Source organism: Vipera ursinii (genome assembly GCF_947247035.1).
Source record: "Vipera ursinii genome assembly, chromosome: 2".
In the NCBI taxonomy this organism is placed as follows: domain Eukaryota; kingdom Metazoa; phylum Chordata; class Lepidosauria; order Squamata; family Viperidae; genus Vipera; species Vipera ursinii.
Window position 1 is genome coordinate 32,357,641 of NC_139513.1, and position 19,630 is coordinate 32,377,270.

The following is a 19,630-nucleotide window of genomic DNA, read 5'->3' on the forward strand; positions in this document are numbered from 1 at the left end:
GATCATGACCAAATCAAAACAAAATTTAACAAATCCAGCCATGGAAGCACAACATACTGAGGTGTAAATAAAATAAGGCACACATTATTAACACTAAGACTAAAAATCAGAAGTTAAGATTAGATTTAAAAAAAGAATCATAAAATTAATTGACAGCTAAATCTAAAACTAGATACTGAGTCTACAGCACAATAAATGAATAGTATAGAAATAAATCGTACAGTAAGATCTAATAATCCAAAATACCTTTATTTTGGGACATTAATTACCGTTGATTAATTAATTTATTTGTATCCCGCCTTTATTATTTCCACGATTAACATATTAACATATTCACATTCCTCTTCCTATTTTCCCCACAATAACAACTGTATGAGGTAAGAAGGGCTGAGAGAGAATGATTTGCCCAAGATCACCCAGCTGGATTTCACACCTAAGACAGGACTAGAAGTCATAGTCTCCCAGATTCTAGCCTGGTGCCTTAAAACACTAGACCAAGGGTAGGCAACCTTGGCTCTTTTATGACTCGTGGACTTCAACTCTCTGGGAGTTGAAGTCCACGAGTTAAAAAAGAGTTATAAAAGAGTTATAAAAGAGCCAAGGTTGCCTACCCCTGCACTAGACCAAACTGGCTCTTTGATGCACAGTTTCCTAATAGCTCAAGCACTATATTTAGGCAAGAAAAACCAAATGCACAGGTACAGTTTAGGTGGTACCTTGCTCAATAGTAGCAACTGTGAGAGGGATCTAGGAGTCCTAGTGGACAATCACTTAAATATAAGCCAGCAGGGTGCCGCAGCTGCCAAGAAAGCCAACACAGTGCTAGGCTGCTTTAACAGAGGGATAGAATCGAAATCCGGTGAAGTGTTAATACCACTTTACAATGCCTTGGTAAAGCCACACTTGGACTACTACATCCACTTTTGCTCACCACAATGCAAGAAAGACTCTAGAAAGAGTACAGAGAAGAGTAACAAAGATGATTAGGGGATTGGAGGCTAAAACATATAAAGAACGGCTGCTGGAATTGGTTATGTTTAGTTTAATGAAGAGAAGGACGAAAGGTGACACGATAGCAGTTTTCCAAATCTCAGGGGCTGCCACAAAGAAGAGGGAGTCAAGCTTCTCCAAAGCGCCCGAAGGCAGGACAAGAAGCAGCAGATGGAAACTAATCAAGGAGAGAAGCAACCTAGAACTAAGGAGAAAATTCCTGACAGTTAGAACAATTAATCAGTGGAACAACCTGCCTCCAGTAGTTGTGGATGCTCCAACACTGGAAGTTTTTAAGAGACTGGACAACCACTTGTCTGAAATAGAATAGGGTTTCCTGCCTGAGCAGGGGGTTCACCTAGAAGACCTCCAAGGTCCCTTCAAACTCTATTATTATTATTATTATTATTATTATTATTATTATTATTATTATTATTGTTGTTGTTGTTGTTGTTGTTGTTGTTGTTGTTGTTGTTGATAAAACATTTCATTCAAAACTGAACTTTACAAATTATAGGCAAGGAAAGTCATTGAATTAAACCATAGAGCCGTTCATAACTATATTGCTCCATCTTGCCATCCATAGCTATACTGCTCCATCTCCATCTCCTCTGACTTGAGGTTAACTTGTTCTGATTTCACAGATACATCCATATTATCTTGGAAAGATGATAACAGAACAGAAGTCATTTGCTACTGCTTTGTCCCAGGATTTTTTTCCTTTTATTTCAGAGCCCTGGTATTGAGTCATTCTGAGGGATGGGAACTACATAATTTTGTCAAGCGAACAAACGAACAAATAAAATACTTCCCAGTGGCCTCCAATCCAATTATTATTTAGGTTTAACCCTTCTTTTTTAAAAAAATCAGCCATTGATTGAATACGTGCCACCAAGTCAGTATCAAACCAGTTAAAGCGAATATAATTTACTGATCCTAAATAACAAAGAACACTCAACACACGGTCATTTTGTTAGAGTCAAAACTATGAAGCAATGCTAATAATTGTAGATAACATGATTCTGTAACACAGATGTAGTCTGTAATTATAAAAGGGAAAGTGATCCTTGTGTATTTATTTACAAATAAATTTTGATGAAGTCCTCACAAAATAGCTTTCAGTATATAAAAAGAAAAATATGAATACTCAACATATTTGCTCATAAATCAATAAAGCAGTACATCTCTGTTAATTGCATTACCCATCCCACAAATGTAGGATGAAGCCAATTAATATTGATTATTATTAATAATATTCTTGTCATTATTGATGAAATTAATAATTCTTATTATTTTGGGATCAAAACAAAAGCGCAGCAAAAAAGTCGAGCCAAACCAACACCTATAGAAGAAATAGCATATCTCAAGCCCTGTTGAGTTCTTCTGACTCCTAGTTTTGTACTTTAAAGTTCTACATTGATCTTAATCGACTAGACCTGGACTACTGCATCCAGTTTTGTTTGCCACAATATGAAAAAAGATGTTGAGACTTTAGAAAGAGTACAGAGAAGATCAAGAAAGATGATTAGGGGACTGGAGGCTCAAACATATAAGGAATGGTTACAGGAATTGGGTATGTCTAGTTTAATGAAGAGAAGGACAAGGGGGCACATGAAAGCAGTGTTCCAATATCTCAGGGGCTGCCACAAGGAAGAGGGAGTCAAGCTGTTCTCCAAAGTGCCCAAAGGCAGGACAAGAAGCAACGGATGGAAACTAATCAAAGAGAGAAGCAACCTAGAACTAAGGATAAATCTCCTGACAGTTAGAACAATTAATCAGTGGAACAACCTGCCTCCAGAGGTGGTGAATGCTCCAACACTGGAAGTTCTTAAGAAGAGACAGGACAGCCATTTTTCTGAAATGGTATAGGGTTTCCTGCCTAAGCAGCGGATTTGGACTAGAAGATGACCTCCAAGGTCACTTCCAACTATTATTATTATTGTTATTTTTGTTGTTGTTGTTGTTGTTATTCCCTGCTCAAGCAGGAGACCCTATATCATTTCAGACAAATGGCTGTCCAGTCTCTTCTTAAAAACTTCCAATGTTGGAGCATTCACAGCTTCTGTAGGCATGTTGTTCTACTAATTAATTGTTCTAACTGTCAGGAAATTTCTCCTTAGTTCTAGGTGAAGATTTTCAACAGCTCTGGATGAGAGTAGACTTGAATTTGGGTCAGGTCCAACCTCTTAGTTCTCTCTTTGATTAGTTTCCATCCATTGCTTCTTGTCCTGCCTTCAGGTGCTTTGGATAATAGCTTGATCCCCTATTCTTTGTGGCAGCCCTTCAGATGTTGGAAGACTGCTATCATGTCACCCCTAGTCCTTCTCTTCATTAAATTAGACATACCCAATTCCAGCAACCGTTTATATGTTAAACATATGTTTATATATTTTAGCCTCCAGTCCTCTAATCATCTTTGTTGCTCTTCTCTGTACTCTTTCTAGAGTCTCAACATCTTTTTTACATCGTGGTGACCATGGGGTTGGATCAGAAGACCTTCAAGGACCCTTCCAACTCTGTAATTCTGTTAGTCAATTATAATTTCCCCCCATATGTTCAAGACTACCATCTCTTTTTGCACTGCTTGGAGATCATTGAGTTGTAATGCAAAATATATTGATAACACTAAGTTGAGGAACATTGTTCTAAAAATTGCATTCCGCTCATTGACTTTTCAAATACAGTTTTTGTTTGATACCCTTGGCATGCTGATACTCTCCTTTCCCTTCCACATCTCTTTTTGTTTTGCTAATGTGTAGTGATATAAAGGAAGGGAAACATTAATCTGCCTGAGCAAATAACAGGAGGGCAGAAGGTAAATCTCCAGTTTGAATAGTATCTCTGGCAGGACAATGTCCTTTTATGCACAAAACAAGAATATGTTAAGCTTGGAACAAAACAGTCTCACTTGGTATGTTCTTTTGGAACAATTTAAGCTGGCTGGGTTCTGACAAACTAAACGTAAGACAAGTCAAAGGTTTTGTATTCTAGTAGTATCACATTTGAAATGCTTTGAGTGTTGAGGTCATGGAAAACAATGACAACTTAAAACAGGTCCCTTGCCCTTTGTTTTGCAAGGATCACCAGGATAAAAGGGAGGCTATCTTTATTGACTACTATTTGCCACCCCATTTATAGAAAAATTGACTAAGAAGATTACCTCAATATTTTAAACATCCTTTTAGGAAACAATTGCTTACATTTCCTGCAAAGGGAAAAAAACAGAATACGAAACACTCATGCAATTTCATCACATAAACTCCACAGTAAAGAATAAAAAACAATCTAACTTACCTATTAGATAGAGAAGAATACAGGTGAGAGCAGTCTTCTCTGCACAAAAGAAGCAGCACAGAATAGCCCAATATGGCTTTTTAGCCCCGAGTCAATAAATAGCACTCTACACATCACCCATCCTAAGTCAGTAGCAGCAACAATATGATCAGGCCCTGTGATTCTACTACCTAAGGGACATTTTTTGAAGCCAAAACAAACTAATCAACAAGCACAAGGCAAGCTGCACGAACACTTTTGGGGGCTTCCCGATACTCCCATATTACACCTCTCCTCCGTGAGCTGCACTGGCTTCCAGTTGCCTTCTGAGTGAAATTCAAGGTGCTAGTGATGACATACAAAGCCCTACATGGCATGGGTCCGGATTACCTACGGGAGCACCTACTGCCAGCGTCAACACCCCTCCGTCCTGTGCGCTCCCACAGAGAGGGCCTCCTCAGGGTGCCACCGGTCAGAGAATGCCGGCTGGTGGCCCCCAGGGGGAGAGCATTCTCAGTGGGTGCGCCAACCCTTTGGAATGCTTGCCTGCCGAAATCCGGATGGCCCCCGACCTTCGCACCTTCCGGCGTGACTTAAAAACCTACCTATTCCAGCAAGCCGGCCTGGCCTGATAGATTTTGGGGTTTCATTTGTTTAACTATTGCTTACTGTATACTTACCTTGCTCTGTACACCGCCCCGAGTCCTTCGGGAGAAGGGCGGTATATATAAATAAATAAATAAATAAATAAATAAATAAATAAATAAATAAATAAATAAATAAATAAATAAATAAAAATTCTAATGGCCATGCTTGGCATAATCTGAAAACCTCAAAACTATGCCTGCCAATCCTGAATTTGTTCCAAGTAGGGGCAAAAAAAAAATACCATGTATTTTTATGATCTCGCAAAAAACTTTCAGGACAAGCACATTTTTATCCTGAATTTGGAATACAGGACAAACATGTCAGATCAAGAACAATTTGTATACTCCTAGTTCCTAGAGTGCATTAAATGATAATATGTAGAGAAAAATGGTACAAACTATATTAAAGACATCTAGAACAAACAAGAATATATGGCAAAGATATACTTCATCTACCAAGCTAGTATTTAACCAGAAAATAAATAGAGTACAAGATTTAAATCTGACATTAAGCCTTATTTTACATTTCCTATACAATATCTAAAGTTTACATGTTCACCTAGCAGACAATTCTTTTCCTGCAGGGGAGTTGTGCATACATCAATAAATTCACCAAAAAATGTGGTATCTTGTCAACCAGTGAACACCAGAGAGAACATAATCACTAGAAATAATAAGTCTGCCCCCATCTTGTGGACTATAAATGTGGCAACCACTAGGCTGTCCTAATGTTTTACTAGTCCAGCACATGAAGCAAACCATACTCAATCTCAGTGAAGAAGAAAGCAGCCAGAGACTGAAAGTTGTCACAGTCTGCCCACTTTTTGATGAGAGTTGACCATTTTAAAATGTCTATAAGTGTGGGAGAGCCATTAAGATGGCTTGTTCTCAAGAAGTATGACATCCAAAGGGTTTCATGGACTTCCATAGATACTGCTGGCGATTCTATTGAAGCTCTAGCTTCATTTCACATTGTGATAGAAATTATTGCTAAGTTGCTTCTCCAGAAATGCAGAACCTGGAATCTGAAAGTCTTCTTGACCTCAGAGGAACTATGGGACATGAAGCAGCTGGACATGGCTGGAGTTTAGATGGTAGAAATTTTGCTCCAAAGATGACCAAACACAGACTAAAGCACATAACTGATTTTGTTTGTTCTCACTAAAAGAACTACCTAATCATTTTGTGCTGTTTAAGGGCTTCTAAATTATACTCCCACAAGTGGAATGTTTAAGACTACAGATTCATGTCCAAGGCTCCTCAGAAATATGTCTACTGGCCACGGCTGATGCACAAATGAAGTATCCTTTGTCTTGTTTGGTTCAAATTTTGGGGGTCAATTATAGCTTATTATTGGACAACCACCTATTTGAAATGGTATAGGGTTTCCTGAAGGGACGCGGTGGCTCAGTGGATTAGGACGCTGAGCTTGTCGATCAGAAGGTCGGCAGTTTGGCGGGTCAAATCCCGAGTGCCGCGTAACAGAGTGAGCGCCTGTTACTCGTCCCAGCTTCTGCCAACCTAGCAGTTCGAAAGCACGTAAAAATGCAAGTAGAAAAATAGGGACCACTCCGGTGGGAAGGTAACAGTGTTCTGTGCGCCTTTGGCATCTAGTCATGCCGGCCACATGACCACGGAGATGTCCTCGGACAAGCGCTGGCTCTTCGGCTTTGAAACGGAGATGAGCACCGCCCCCTAGAGTCGGAAACGACTAGCACGCATGTGCGGGGGAACCTTTACCTTTACCTTTTACCTAGGGTTTCCTGCTTGAGCAGGAGGCTGGACTAGAAGACCTCCAAGGTCTCTTCCAGCTCTATTCTAATTGATTGATTGATTGATATCTCCATTAATTATGCTTTATTTCTAGCATAATTGGGTGTTGATGTTACCTAGTTTGGGTAATGAAATATCTGCAAGAAAATAAGCAAGCTCAGAGAGCACCAAGGACTCTTCATGCCAACAATGAGCTACAAATATTCTCCTTTAAAGTGAAGATTTTCAACAGCTTTGGATGAGAGTAGACTTGAATTTGGGTCAGGTCCAACCTCTTAGCAATAAATATCTTCTCTAACAAATGTGAACCCAAAGGAATACTTCACTTCAGTCAAATTGTTGTGAAGCATTGTTTCTACACAGCTCTACACAGCACTGTTTCTAGACACTGTTGGTTCATTCACCACCTTCTGAGGGCTTCTGAGCATGTGTTCATTTTTGTTAAAGGGAAGCGGTTTGGCAAAGAGAAGCAGGCCACCTAGATGATTCAATTTTTTTGTGTTGTGGTGCAATTTCCCTCTACTAATCCACAAAGCAGCTCCATTTTGTGCAGCCAGAAAAAAAAATCATTTCTGAAATAATAGGGCATATACAACAAGATATCACTGTCGCACTAAATTATCCCTTCCTTAAACACTGGAAACAGCTTTATCATCTAGGAAGGCTTTTGAACCAACTCATCCTTTCTATTGGACTGGTTGTAGCTCTGTCCTTTGTCTCACCCCGCTTTTACTCAGTAAGGTGTTTTCCAAGCAACTCCCACATTAATGGGAGTACACAGCGGGTATGTATAGTTTAATGAAAAGAAGGACTAGGGATGACGTAACAGCAGTGTTCCAATTTCTAAGGGGTTGTCACAAAGAAGATGTGGTCAACCTGTTCTCCAAAGCACCCTGAAGGCAGGACAAGAAGCAATGGATAGAAATTAATCAAGGTGAGAACCAACCTAGAACTAAGGAGAAATTTCTTAATAGTTAGAACAATTATTCAGAAGAACAGCTTACCTCCAGAAGTTGTGGGTGCTTCAACATTGGAGGTTTCTAAGAAGAAATTGGACAACCATTTGTCTGTAATGGTATACGGCTTCATGCTTGAGCAGGGCATTGGACTAGAAGATCTCCAATGTCCCTTCCAGCTTTGTTATTCTGTTGGCAAATCTAGGCCCATGTTATACAACTGTTTCTAGGTAGCAGCAGTGAAATGGTAAATCTATCCTTCTCTGGAAGCACAGAGCAGTTGGTTTCCTCGTATCAGCAGCCTATCATTGCATGATTAAGTTCTTACCAGACTTTTCAGTAAGGGCAACCTTCCTGATCTGGTAACTACTCAGAACAAGCCAAATACACGGAGTCAATCTATGAACATTTAATCTCTGCAGAGAAGGCAGATTAAGGGTATAATTGACCCATATAATCCGCCTATCATCTCCAGTCAAATGCTTCCTACTTCCGGTTTAGGCAGACGGGCTAGGTGGGGGCTATCAAAGAAAGCAATCAGGGAGTGCATATTATGGGGACTGTGGATTTCATCAAAGTTCGAGATGGTTTTTTAATCACTGATCTCAGAGACTGTCAGACTTAAGCAGATGAGCTAGCTGGTAAGCACATCTGCCTTAATCCTGATCTTCTGCTTGGACAGGCTTGTGTCTTCAAGGAATATAAGAAGGGGGGGAAATAAATTAATTTTTGTTTGGATCTTTGCATTCTTAGGAGCTTCAGTGGATGATTTGATTTCTCATATCAAAAAACATGCTCTTTTTTTCTTTTAAGAAGTATGTTTGTGCAAGGGACAGGCTAGAGAATTAATCGTCTGTACTGAGGAGTTAGAAAGGCCATCTGCACCATTTGTGGATTCTGTAATCAATATCCTATGAAACCTAGGGGCTTGGCTTCATGGCTTACTTCCCTGTACTTTGTTGTCTGTTTTCCCTATTCATAATGCTATATATTCTTCAGTACTGATATTAGAACACTGCAAATCATTTGAAATAGGTGCTTTAGAACCTGTGCGAGTGCAGATCAAGTTTTCTTTTGTGTTTCTTTCTGGCTACCTCAGAAGCTCTCCTGGATCCACATGAGTGTCCATGCATAGCTACTTCTCTTGGGGAGATAGTTAGGAGCACCTTTGGAATTAGGTATGTGAACCTGGCCAAAGATGTGGCTGCTTTAATGATTCAAATGCAGATGCTTTGCATGTAGTCAAAGGATTTACACTGCTCTAATGAACACAGTGGTTTTCATGACAGGATTAGTGGTGATTGAGATTTCACAGAGTCAGGGGTGGTGCAAAGGCAGACTAAATATGACAGTAATTGTAGAGTTGGCCTTTAACTGTTAATTTTTCTTTTTTGAAAGAAAGGGGAAAGAGAGCAAATTGAATTAAGGAAACTCTGAATTGCAATGGTCTATGTTCAGAAAGGAAGGCTTGTAGCTGCTATTTGCAATGGGAAATGAACTTCTCTGGTGCTCTAGCATCACTGCACTATTCACCTACTCTTGGATTCTCCTAGTGCAGCATAACTGGCTCAGGAATTCTGGGAGCTGAAGTCCACAAGTCTTAAAGTTGTCAAGGTTGCAGACCCCTGTCCTAGAGATTCTGCTCTACAATAGACTTGTACGGGTATTGGTATATGTATATTGTATATGTAAGTACATATATCTGCACCATTGTTAGCATGCAGTAGCATCTGCAAAGCTATATTCTTTTTGTTCCCTCTATATAAACATAGGGAGATGCAATCTGTTTTTTTTAAATGATAAATTTTCTTTAGTGCCTTTGAGTCAGTGTTGACTCTTGGCAGATGTCTGGACTAGTCCCTGTAGTTTTCTTGGTAAGATTTTTGGAAGGGGTCTGCCATTGCCTTCTTCCTGGAGCTGAGAGAGAGGGACTGGCCCAAGATCACCCAGCTGGCTTTGTGCCCAGGGCAGCTTGTAGCCTGATGCCTTAACCACTACACAAAATTGGTTATAACATAGTCTGTTATTAAATATATGGCATGAGTCCAGGGTATCTGAGAAATCGTCTTACCCCAATGGACCTGTCTGCTAAGGATTCCAGAGGATGGGGTCAAGGAGAAGAGCCCTTTCTGTTGTGGCTCTGATCCTGTGGACCTCCCTACTACTGGAGGTGAAAACTGCTCCCACAATTTTGGCCTTCCAGAAGGTTATTAAAACTTGATCTTGCCTGTTGGTTTGTGGACTCAAAGAGGTTGTTCATTGGTGGAGGTAGTTGATGGGGCAAGAAGACCTCTTCCCTGTGCTGTCCATCTCCTTGATTCTGGGTTGTTGTTGTTTTTGCATAGTTTTAAAATTTTAATTTTCATAGTTCTAATTGTTTTTCTAATTACCTTTTTATGATCTGTAAGCTGCCCAATGTCACTTTACTAGGGAGATGGGCAAGATATAAATTTAATAAATGAATAAATAAATTATGACTTATTTATAAACATATAAACAGTCCACCACTGATTTATTGATGTGTGAATAAGAGATTAAAGTAAGCAGCTTCTCCCTCTTACCCACTGTGTGTTTTGGAGCTTGTTTGAAAACAACCTACAGAACTACTGGGTCAGGAATTTGTGGTTTAAGCTTTGCCTTACCAATCAGGGTTGTCAAACAGAGTTCAATTTCACTTTCAAAGTAGGATTTTAAACCAGTGGTCCCCAAACTTTCTGGCTTGGTGGTCTGACAGTGGTGGGGAGAGGGTATAGTTCAGTGGTGGGATTCAAATATGTGAACAACTGGTTCTCTGTGTGGATGCCGCTTCCAGAAGTCCATTCTGGGCCTGGGCAACAAAAAATTAGCTACTGGTTCTGACAAAATGGTGTGAGCTGGCTGAATCCCATCACTGGGATAGTTCCTTGTGAGTGGTAGGCAGGTGCTCTTGAGTACGTGCAGCTCCATTTGTGTGAAGGGAAGTTTCGCATGTGAGCACAAGATGGCCATCACTCGCATTAAGGGAGCTTCTTGTTCAAGGGCAAGTGACTGGTGCTCACCCAAGGGAAGCTTTGCACATGAGGGCAAGTGGCCACCATGAGTTCAAGATGGCCACTGCTTGTGTAAGGGGAGCTCTGTGTGCGAACGCAAGAAGCTGCTGCACACATGAGGGGAAGTTCACATGAGTGGAGGCACTGGTCTGCTGCTTGCATGGCCCTGTTCTGAACAGGCTGCGGCCTGGTAATGAGGCCCAGGGGTTGGGGACTCCCATTATAGACAATTTCCTAGGTTTTTTGGAGGGGTTTGCAAAACTAAAGTCTATACTGAACCTCCCTGGTTGATAGAAAGAAGGATAGGAAATGGGAAGGGGGAAAACCAATGCTTGATGGATATTGGAGACCAGGATGAACAAATATGTTTTCAATGCTTATAATTTAGTTTATACTGATAAAGTATATTAGGCTCCCAGTCTTGATGTTCAACTAAAATCAAAGATAGATAACATGATTATAGTGTTCTCCTCAATCTCCAGGTTTCATCAGTAGATGCCAAAATTCCTAATGGGCCACAGAGAAACTGCAGCTCTATCAAATTCTGATTTCTTAACCGCTTATGTAAAGTTATAGGATCTGATTTAAGATGAGTTCTTGATAAGATAGTGGGATTCATTCTGTCTAGATAATGGAAGATGTTAAACTACCTTACAGAACTTAAATCATCAGGGAATACACTGGAAATACATCCTCAAGGCAGTTTCAGAAGTAGCATATAAATATGAGGGTGGACATATCTGGCACTAAACCATTAACTGCACATTATAAATGATCCTTTCTTTCTCATTACTCCTTCACTGTGGCTAGAATTTAATAGAATTTTAAAAAATGGTTGCATTTCAATAAACAGTTCTTGGAGAATAAAGTGACCCTTATTAGATGCTGATTGTAGACTTTCACAATGTCCTCCAGTAATCTGAACCAAAATTTTGATGGCTTTTTTCCACGATAAATTTAAGTTACAGAACAAATGTGATTCACGAGTGCAGTACAGTAATAAAGGTAAAGGTAAAGGTTCCCCCGCACATGCGTGCTAGTCGTTTCCAACTCTAGGGGCCGGTGCTCATCTCCGTTTCAAAGCCGAAGAGCCAGCGCTTGTCCGAGGATGTCTCCGTGGTCATGTGGCCGGCATGACTAGACGCCAAAGGCGCATGGAACGCTGTTACCTTCCCACCGGAGTGGTCCCTATTTTTCTACTTGCATTTTTTACATGCTTTCGAACTGCTAGGTTGGCAGAAGCTGGGACGAGTAACAGGCATTCACTCTGTTACGCGGCACTTGGGATTTGACCCGCCAAACTGCCGACCTTCTGATTGACAAGCTCAGCGTCCTAATCCACTGAGCACTTTCCCGCAAATGCTAATATTTTCCAAGGAAAATAACCCTGCTATTCTAACCCATAGGAACGAGGCTTTATAAAGGAAATGAGTATTAAGCAGTATAAAGTCGATGATTTTAGGAACAGAAGAAAGCAAAATTAATAGTTCAGTAAATGTATTAACAATAATATTAATAAAATGCCATTTAAAAAAAATTCCAAGCAAGGAAGGGAAAGAATCAAATGGAAAGCGAAGAGAGAATAAACTTTTTTTTTGTTGCTTTGGCATTTATGATTCGAATAGAAGCCAAGCCAATTTTGTCAACAGTGCTTCAAACAAAACTCTCAGTGATCCTCACCATCGCCATAATGGGACACTTGGGAGTTTTCATTCAACCACATTCAGAGGTGTCCATCGAATGGGAACAAAAACATCAAGATGGTCATCCCAACCATGTGATCAAAACTCCTTCCTTCCCCTTTTTTTTTACAATGTATGAAAAAAAAAGATTGGGGCTTTTGATTGCATGGTTGAGGCTTCCATTTTGACTTTATTTGACTCCCTCCCTGCAGACATCTCTAAAAACCATTTCAAGAGCCACAGGTTCCCTTTTTTTACGCCTTACCACTTTTTGGAAATGTTCCTCAAAAGTTGTGGCTCTAGCCCAGGTGTTGTCCAATGTATACTTGTATCTTCCTATGGGGCCTGTATGGTTTATAGATGTGCTTCAAACTGCTTTTTGTTATACAGTTCATGTTCTGCCAAGAGGGTGTTTAGATAAAAACTCATTTATTAATAAATTTATTAATATTTTTAAGAAGAGACTGGATAGCCATTTGTCTGAAATGGTATAGGGTTTCTTGCTTGAGCAGAGGCTTGGACTAGAAGCCCTCCAAGGTCCCTTCCAACTCTATTATTCTGTTATTCTGCCCCTTCCAACTCTGTTATTCTATTCTATTATTCTATTCTATTCTATTCTATTCTATTCTATTCTATTCTATTCTATTCTATTCTATTCTATTCTATTCTATTCTATTCTATTCTATTCCATTCCATTCCATTCCATTCCATTCCATTCCATTCCATTCCATTCCATTCCATTCCATTCCATTCCATTCTATTCTATTCTATTCTATTCTATTCTATTCTATTCTATTCTATTCTATTCTATTCTATTCTATTCTATTCTATTCTATTCTATTCTATTCCATTCCATTATGAGCCTTGGTGGAGCAGTGGGCTAATGCCTCCTTAAGTAACACCAGCTGCCTGCAATTAGTGCAGGTTCGCATCCCACCAGGCTCAAGGTTGACTCAGCCTTCCATCCTTCCGAGGTAGGTAAAATGAGGACCCAGATTGTTGGGGGCAATTAAGCTGACTTTGTAATAATGCCGCTTGGGGGTGTGTGTGAAAGCCCTAATAAGCAGGCATATACATAGAATGAAGGCTACTGCTAAGCTTGTAAGCCGCCCTGAGTCTTCGGAGAAGGGCGGGATATAAATGGAATTAAAAAAATAAATAAATTCCATTCCATTCCATTCCATTCCATTCCATTCCATTCCATTCCATTCCATTCTTGATTGTGATATGATTGTGATACTTATTCCATTTGAGAGGGTCAGGGCAAGTGGCTGAGATACATGCTGGAAAATGTTCAGTGCAAAGGCTACCCCTGAAAAGAACAATCCCTGGAAATGTATTGCTAAGTGGAGAATTTTTACAGTGATGGGGAGAGTGCTAGCAAGTGTATAACCGAGAGAAAAGGACTGCCTCAAGTGGAAAGGTGATTTGCGTCTCACATTTAAATTCTCTTAAGAGGAAAAGAATCTCTGGAGGGCTTTATGCATGAATGAGGCATTCTCGGTGGATATGGGTCATGCTAGTAGATATACACAGGAAGATTATTTGACTCCAATTCATGCCACTTGATATAATGTGATAAAACATTTGACATGGGAGATAAGTTCCATTTTAATCTCATGGGGAAAGGAGGACTGAACAAAGAGAATTGCACAGTTGGAAGAGGCTTCAGTGGGAAGGAAAATGGGAATAAAGACGAGACTCAATCGTAAAAGGAATTTGGAAAATTTGGGGACATGGCAGACAAACAGCTTTTCAATCCAATATAAGCAAGAAAACAGGTAAAACAAACCTGCAGGGAATCTGAAGGTGTTCAAATTGGGATACCAGAACACAGAGGAGGGTAGAGAACTTAGAGCATGGAGCGGTAGGAGAGCAAAGACAAAGGCAGCTGTCGTACAATTTGCACAAACATATACACAAAGAAACATGCATTCCTAACAAGTGACGGGAGCAGGAATATTTAACCACCTGCCATAAGTTGAAATGCTAGGCTATACAATTACTGCCAGGACAAAAAAAATGTATTCTAGAGAGAGAAAAAGCATCAGAAAGACAAAGAAACAAAAAAAATGCATGATATTCAAATAAAATCTTAGATAACCCTTTAAAATAACTGGGTGGTACAATCCTCTTTCACAGCTGGAATCGAATCCAACCTCAAAATTAACCTTACATATTCAGATTGGACAATGGATACAGAAACATTCCAATATTTTCAAACTAATTTTTAATCGAAAGCCATACAACTATATTCAAAATCACAATTGTATCTATTACTAAGGATATTAATACTACTACTAATAATAATGTATGTTCATTTTTCATTTTTGAAAAAAAATGGGTCGAATCATGGGTAAAGTTGCTGGTCCTTCAGCAAAAAGTTTTACTTTCAATCAGATCACAAATGGACTTTTTCTGAGTGTTCACTTTCTCTCCTAGTTGGGAAACAAGACTTTAAGGCTAAGAAAAATGATGGATACGTTCTTACTGTCAGAGTGATAAGCATTGATTTAATGTGCACTTATGCTAAAATCTAAACAGAGGGAAAGTAAGTCAGAGAGGCTTGGAGAAAGCCATTAGAGCAGACAAGTAGCAGATAGGTTGAGTATCAATCAAAAAAGAAAAAAAACCACAGAAATTTCCTTCAAAATTAAAGAGAAAACAAGAAAAAAGAAAAAAAGAGAACATTATCATTCATCATTTATCTCAAAATGTGACTTATCCTCCTGTCCCATTTTGTCACATTTTGCCAGTCTCCCTCTTGTTATCTCCAAGATGGAGGGGGCATCTACTTACATCAAATAACCTTTCTATATACATCTCCTCATTGACCTTATCACGCAGAATGTCCTGAGAATGGCGAACGAAGGTCACGTAGGCATCAGCAACGTCCATCCCTGGTTTCTGTGTGGAGAAAAAGAGTGAGATGGAAAGGAAATTAAAAAGAAGGAAGAAGGAAGAAGCATGAACTTTCCAAGACAGTCGGATTATTCAGTGGTGTGAGCACTGAATATTCTCCTTCTTCTATTTCCCTTCACATTATGGCTGAGGGACCTATTCTAGTTGACACATTGAGACTTATTTGGGAATCAGTAAAATCTTTCTGCTGTGTGTAGCAGGTAGCTAAAGCACCTAAATATTGGTTTGCATAGATCAAATCTTTTTTTTCCTGTCTCTCTCACTCCTTCCTTCTCTTCCTGACCTAATTAGCACAACCACAACCACAACAACCCATGTGGCTTCATTGTCACCTCTTTAGAATCATCTTCTCCAAGAAAATACTCTCTAATATTAAAAAGGGAACCTTCAGACCTATTCAAATCTAATGTGCCAAAGTCCCAAAGGTGCTTTTTCAAGAGGCAGCTGGACTTTCTTGTTTTTCTTTGAAGACTTTTGAGAATCTCCATAGACATTTAATGTGCCAAAGGTTCTTGAAATATTTATATTCAGTTCTGAGTACCCAATCAAACATATATATTTAAAAAGAAAATATCGGTTGGAGTTATAGCTATATTTTATTTTCCCCCAAATCTATTTCCTACCTGTTAAAATCAGCAAAAACCTTCAAGTGATAGATATAGGTTGTCAATGTATTATTGCTGATGGAAATGTGATAATTTACATTAGCCCAATGAAGGTAACAATCCTTTAATTCTAGCTAATTTGGGTCAGATTGTACCATAACTGTATTTCCAATGCATTTGCAACCTTCCATGTGGGAATAGGTCCGATTGAAAACAGCAAGATTGCCTTTTGAGTAAGCAAGTATAAAACTGCTCCATTCATCTCTTGCCATTCCTGTGGAGCTGCCACACACCAAAGTCCTTTAAATCAGAATTTACAGTTTGCAAGATATTATGACAGTTTGTATTACGCTCACCAAAAGCTAATAAGTGAAATAATTTGGGGGAAAAAACAATCAGTAAGTAAGTTACACGCTTTGATATAATGGAATCAAACTCATCTCAAAGGAAACCCATTAAAATGCTAAAATAAGAGTCATTATAAACGCTGCCACAAACCTTAAATGCTGGTGGTGCATGGGAAGTTTCTTAATAACGAGTGTCATTACTTTTATTACTGTGTTTTACTGCAGATCACAAAGTATCATTTCTCTATGAGATGTGATTGTCATCCACTGTAAATTGAAGTTAGTTAACACCCATTTCCTGGGTGAAAATTAGGAAGTTTGAGAAGCAGGAGGAAGGTGTGTGCATATCTTGGTGTGCGTGTGCGTATGGACATTTTTGCATCTCTCTCTCTCTCTCTCTCTCTGTGTGTGTGTTTGTGTATATAAACAAAAATACAATTATCAAGCAAAGGGCAATGATTGGCTCTAAGATGTCAGTAACATTTTTAACACCTATTGAAACAATGACAAGGTATTAATTTAAACAACAACAATGAGAACAATATACAGTACAATATGACGGTGATATTTTTTTCAAGGCAATATTCAGCAAGTGAACTGCACTAAGGTTGTAATGCAATAAAATTTATTAGTGCTGCAACTATTTAATTCCAAACAACCAACTTTCCAGAATTAGACAGGATAGTTGTTCAGCTGCTATAAGAGAGCAAAGCTTTTGACTAAATTGTAATGCCCAAATTTTGGCTGCAGCTTGCTTCTTTCTGCAGAGTTTTGTTTGTGTGTGTTAGTATGTATGTTGGTAGGGTGGGGGAGAGGTTCTCTTTAATAATATTGGCAATTCAAAAGGTGAAATGTCAGGGCTGATGGAATGGCATAGCTAACCTAAAGACTGCTGTAAATCCAAGGATGTAATGATAAACTGTCTAGACCAGGGGTAGGCAAACTTGGTTCTTTTATCACTCGAGGACTTCAACTCCCAGAATTCCTGAGCCACCATGGCTCAGCTTGGAAACCTCTCTTTTTTCCCTCAGCATGGCTGGCTCAGGAATTCTGGGAGTTGAAGTCCACGAGTGATAAAAGAGCCAAGGTTGCCTACCCCTGGTCTAGACTCATCTTGTAGGGGAGATGGATGGTCTTAAAAATAAAATAAAAAGTTTTTAAAAATCTAGCGGTGATTCTTTACTATTTTCTTCTTGTTTTCCTCTTTAGGGAAAAGATTTCTGCATCTGTGCATACATAAAGGAGAGGATTTTTGATATTACAGGAAGAGAGGTCTTTACTGTCTTTTTAAAAAGTCTATTGATCTAGAAAAATGGCAATATTGGAAATGTGATTTTAACATGCCTAAGCCATGGTGTCCTGGTATTTTTCATTCTACCTTCCTTCCTTGTATGCAAAGCAATTATTAATATTAGTTAATTGATAAGTTAAGATTTTTTCCCCCCTGCAAGATGTACCCACCCAGTAATATTGTATTGCAGTAGGGGGAAAAATGAGTTTGAACTAGAGGAAAATGGCTGCCAAACTTTGCTTCCTTGTAATGTTTAGTGGAGCAGCTGCGGGTGTGGGTGTGTGTATTTACCTTCCATCTCACATTACTTTAAAGAGTGGTTGTGAAGCTAAAATAGGATAATATCAAGAATATCTCACTGGGCTTTATGAGTGTGCAGGACATATTTTAGATGAACAAATATGTAATATTATACAATAAAAATCAACATTTTGGACAAGTGAAAATATAAAATAAAGGCATATAAATTATGTTTAACTTTTTTCTTGTCTTTTTTCCATAAAGTTATATTGAAGGAACTTTTACACTCAGCCACTGTCTATATAATTTATCTTAATAAACATGGATATATGTACACACAATTTGGAAATGAAAATTTAGAGCAGGGGCTCTTATCGGTAAATCCTCAAACTCAAATGCCTGCAGTTGTCTCCTGCTTTAACAATCATAATTCCCGACTCCAACTTAAACTTAATTTAACTTGCACTTTAACTTAATTTAAATGTTAATTTCAGATATGTAAAGTGCTTTGCCTGAGATCTTCAAGGACTCTTTTCGTTCTAATCCAAGCTCTAAATAACCGGCTGCAGCACCTTTTTTTTTAAAAAAAGAAAAGGAATAATAAAGGGTTTTTTTGTAGAAAGGTCTTCAACATGGTCTTTAATATATATATACCACTTATCTACCGCTCACCATTTTCCTGTCAAAAATTATTTTTGCCTTAAAGTTAAAAGGCTGTTTAACATTTAGGAAAATAAATATTAAAATGACAGTTAACATGTTCAAGACTGTGCTGTAAAGGAGTCAGAGAGAAATTCATACTTGCATGATTCTCTCAACGTAGCTTTAAAAGAAAGTAGCTCATGTGGTTGTGATTCCTATCTGGTTTACCCTGTGTGGTTGACATCAATCTTGTAAGCATGAAAGTACACTCCTCCATACACATCTGCTTTACAGCCTGAGAAACTAGGGAAGGTCTCTTCTGAGCTTCTTGCCCTATCTACTATCCATCTGTGGGCTATGCTATCTCTTATTTGTCTGTTCCCTTGGCAGTGTCTCTTTGCCCAGGCTACCAAGGTCTTTCTTACATACCATTACAATCCCCCCTTATCCACTCCCTACAATATGCTTGCTCCTCACATTTCTCTAGGCACCATTGTCTTTCTTTCCTCATTCCCCAGGTCTTTGGAGATGGCCCAGCAACTTTGAAATCAGCTGCCTCTTCTACTTTGCCTCTGGGAAAGTTGGATGGCCTTTGAAGAAGTTATTTTATTCTACTCTTATTAAGGTAGGTAGCTTTTAGGATATATAGGCTTTGGACTGAATATAGACTCTGCTGTACTATATAGAGTGTTCCTTTCAATACGTATGGATGTTGTGATTATCTTGTCTTAGTTGTAAATATTTAATTTATTGGATTGGTGATTGTGCATTAATTAATTGGAGGGAATTAACTACTATGCTTTCCTTTTGATCTGTACCAAGACTTTGCAACAGTCTAGAAATTCCTCCTCTTCTTCTTCTTTCTCCTCCTCCTCTTCCTCCTCCTCCCTTGTATGGAAACTTATAGCTAAGAGTTGTTTTTTTTTAAATGATGGGATAGCAATGCAATTGATAAATAAATAATGATAATATAGCAATAATAGTGGTATAATATATTATTAATAATAGTAACAGTGATAATTATTACATTGTGCAACAGTAAACAAGCTGTTGGAACTGTTTGCTGTGGAATGTAAAACAAACATAATTCCATTTCAGCCCACTCATTCTAGCTTTGTTTGTCTACTTTAAACCTCTGAGCACCTGCTATTCTGGATTCTGATGCAGAGCTTTTATTCATTTCAAACAATGTTATGTCAGGCTTTACTGTATTTCAGGGCGTCTCCAATTACT

General features: G+C 38.8%; 1 protein-coding gene across 6 annotated transcripts in view; it reads right to left on the reverse strand.

Annotated features, from left to right (window-relative positions):
- The window catches only part of CADPS (calcium dependent secretion activator), a gene marked incomplete at both ends in the record, with an annotated part of 451,723 nt that overhangs the window by 45,679 nt on the left and 386,414 nt on the right, over positions 1-19,630 (reverse strand). For all 6 annotated transcript variants that reach the window (XM_083355958.1, XM_083355955.1, XM_083355956.1 and 3 more), the window contains one exon: positions 15,150-15,257. In XM_083355958.1, coding sequence (XP_083212084.1) covers positions 15,150-15,257 — 108 coding nt within the window. The remainder of the gene's footprint in view (positions 1-15,149; positions 15,258-19,630) is intronic.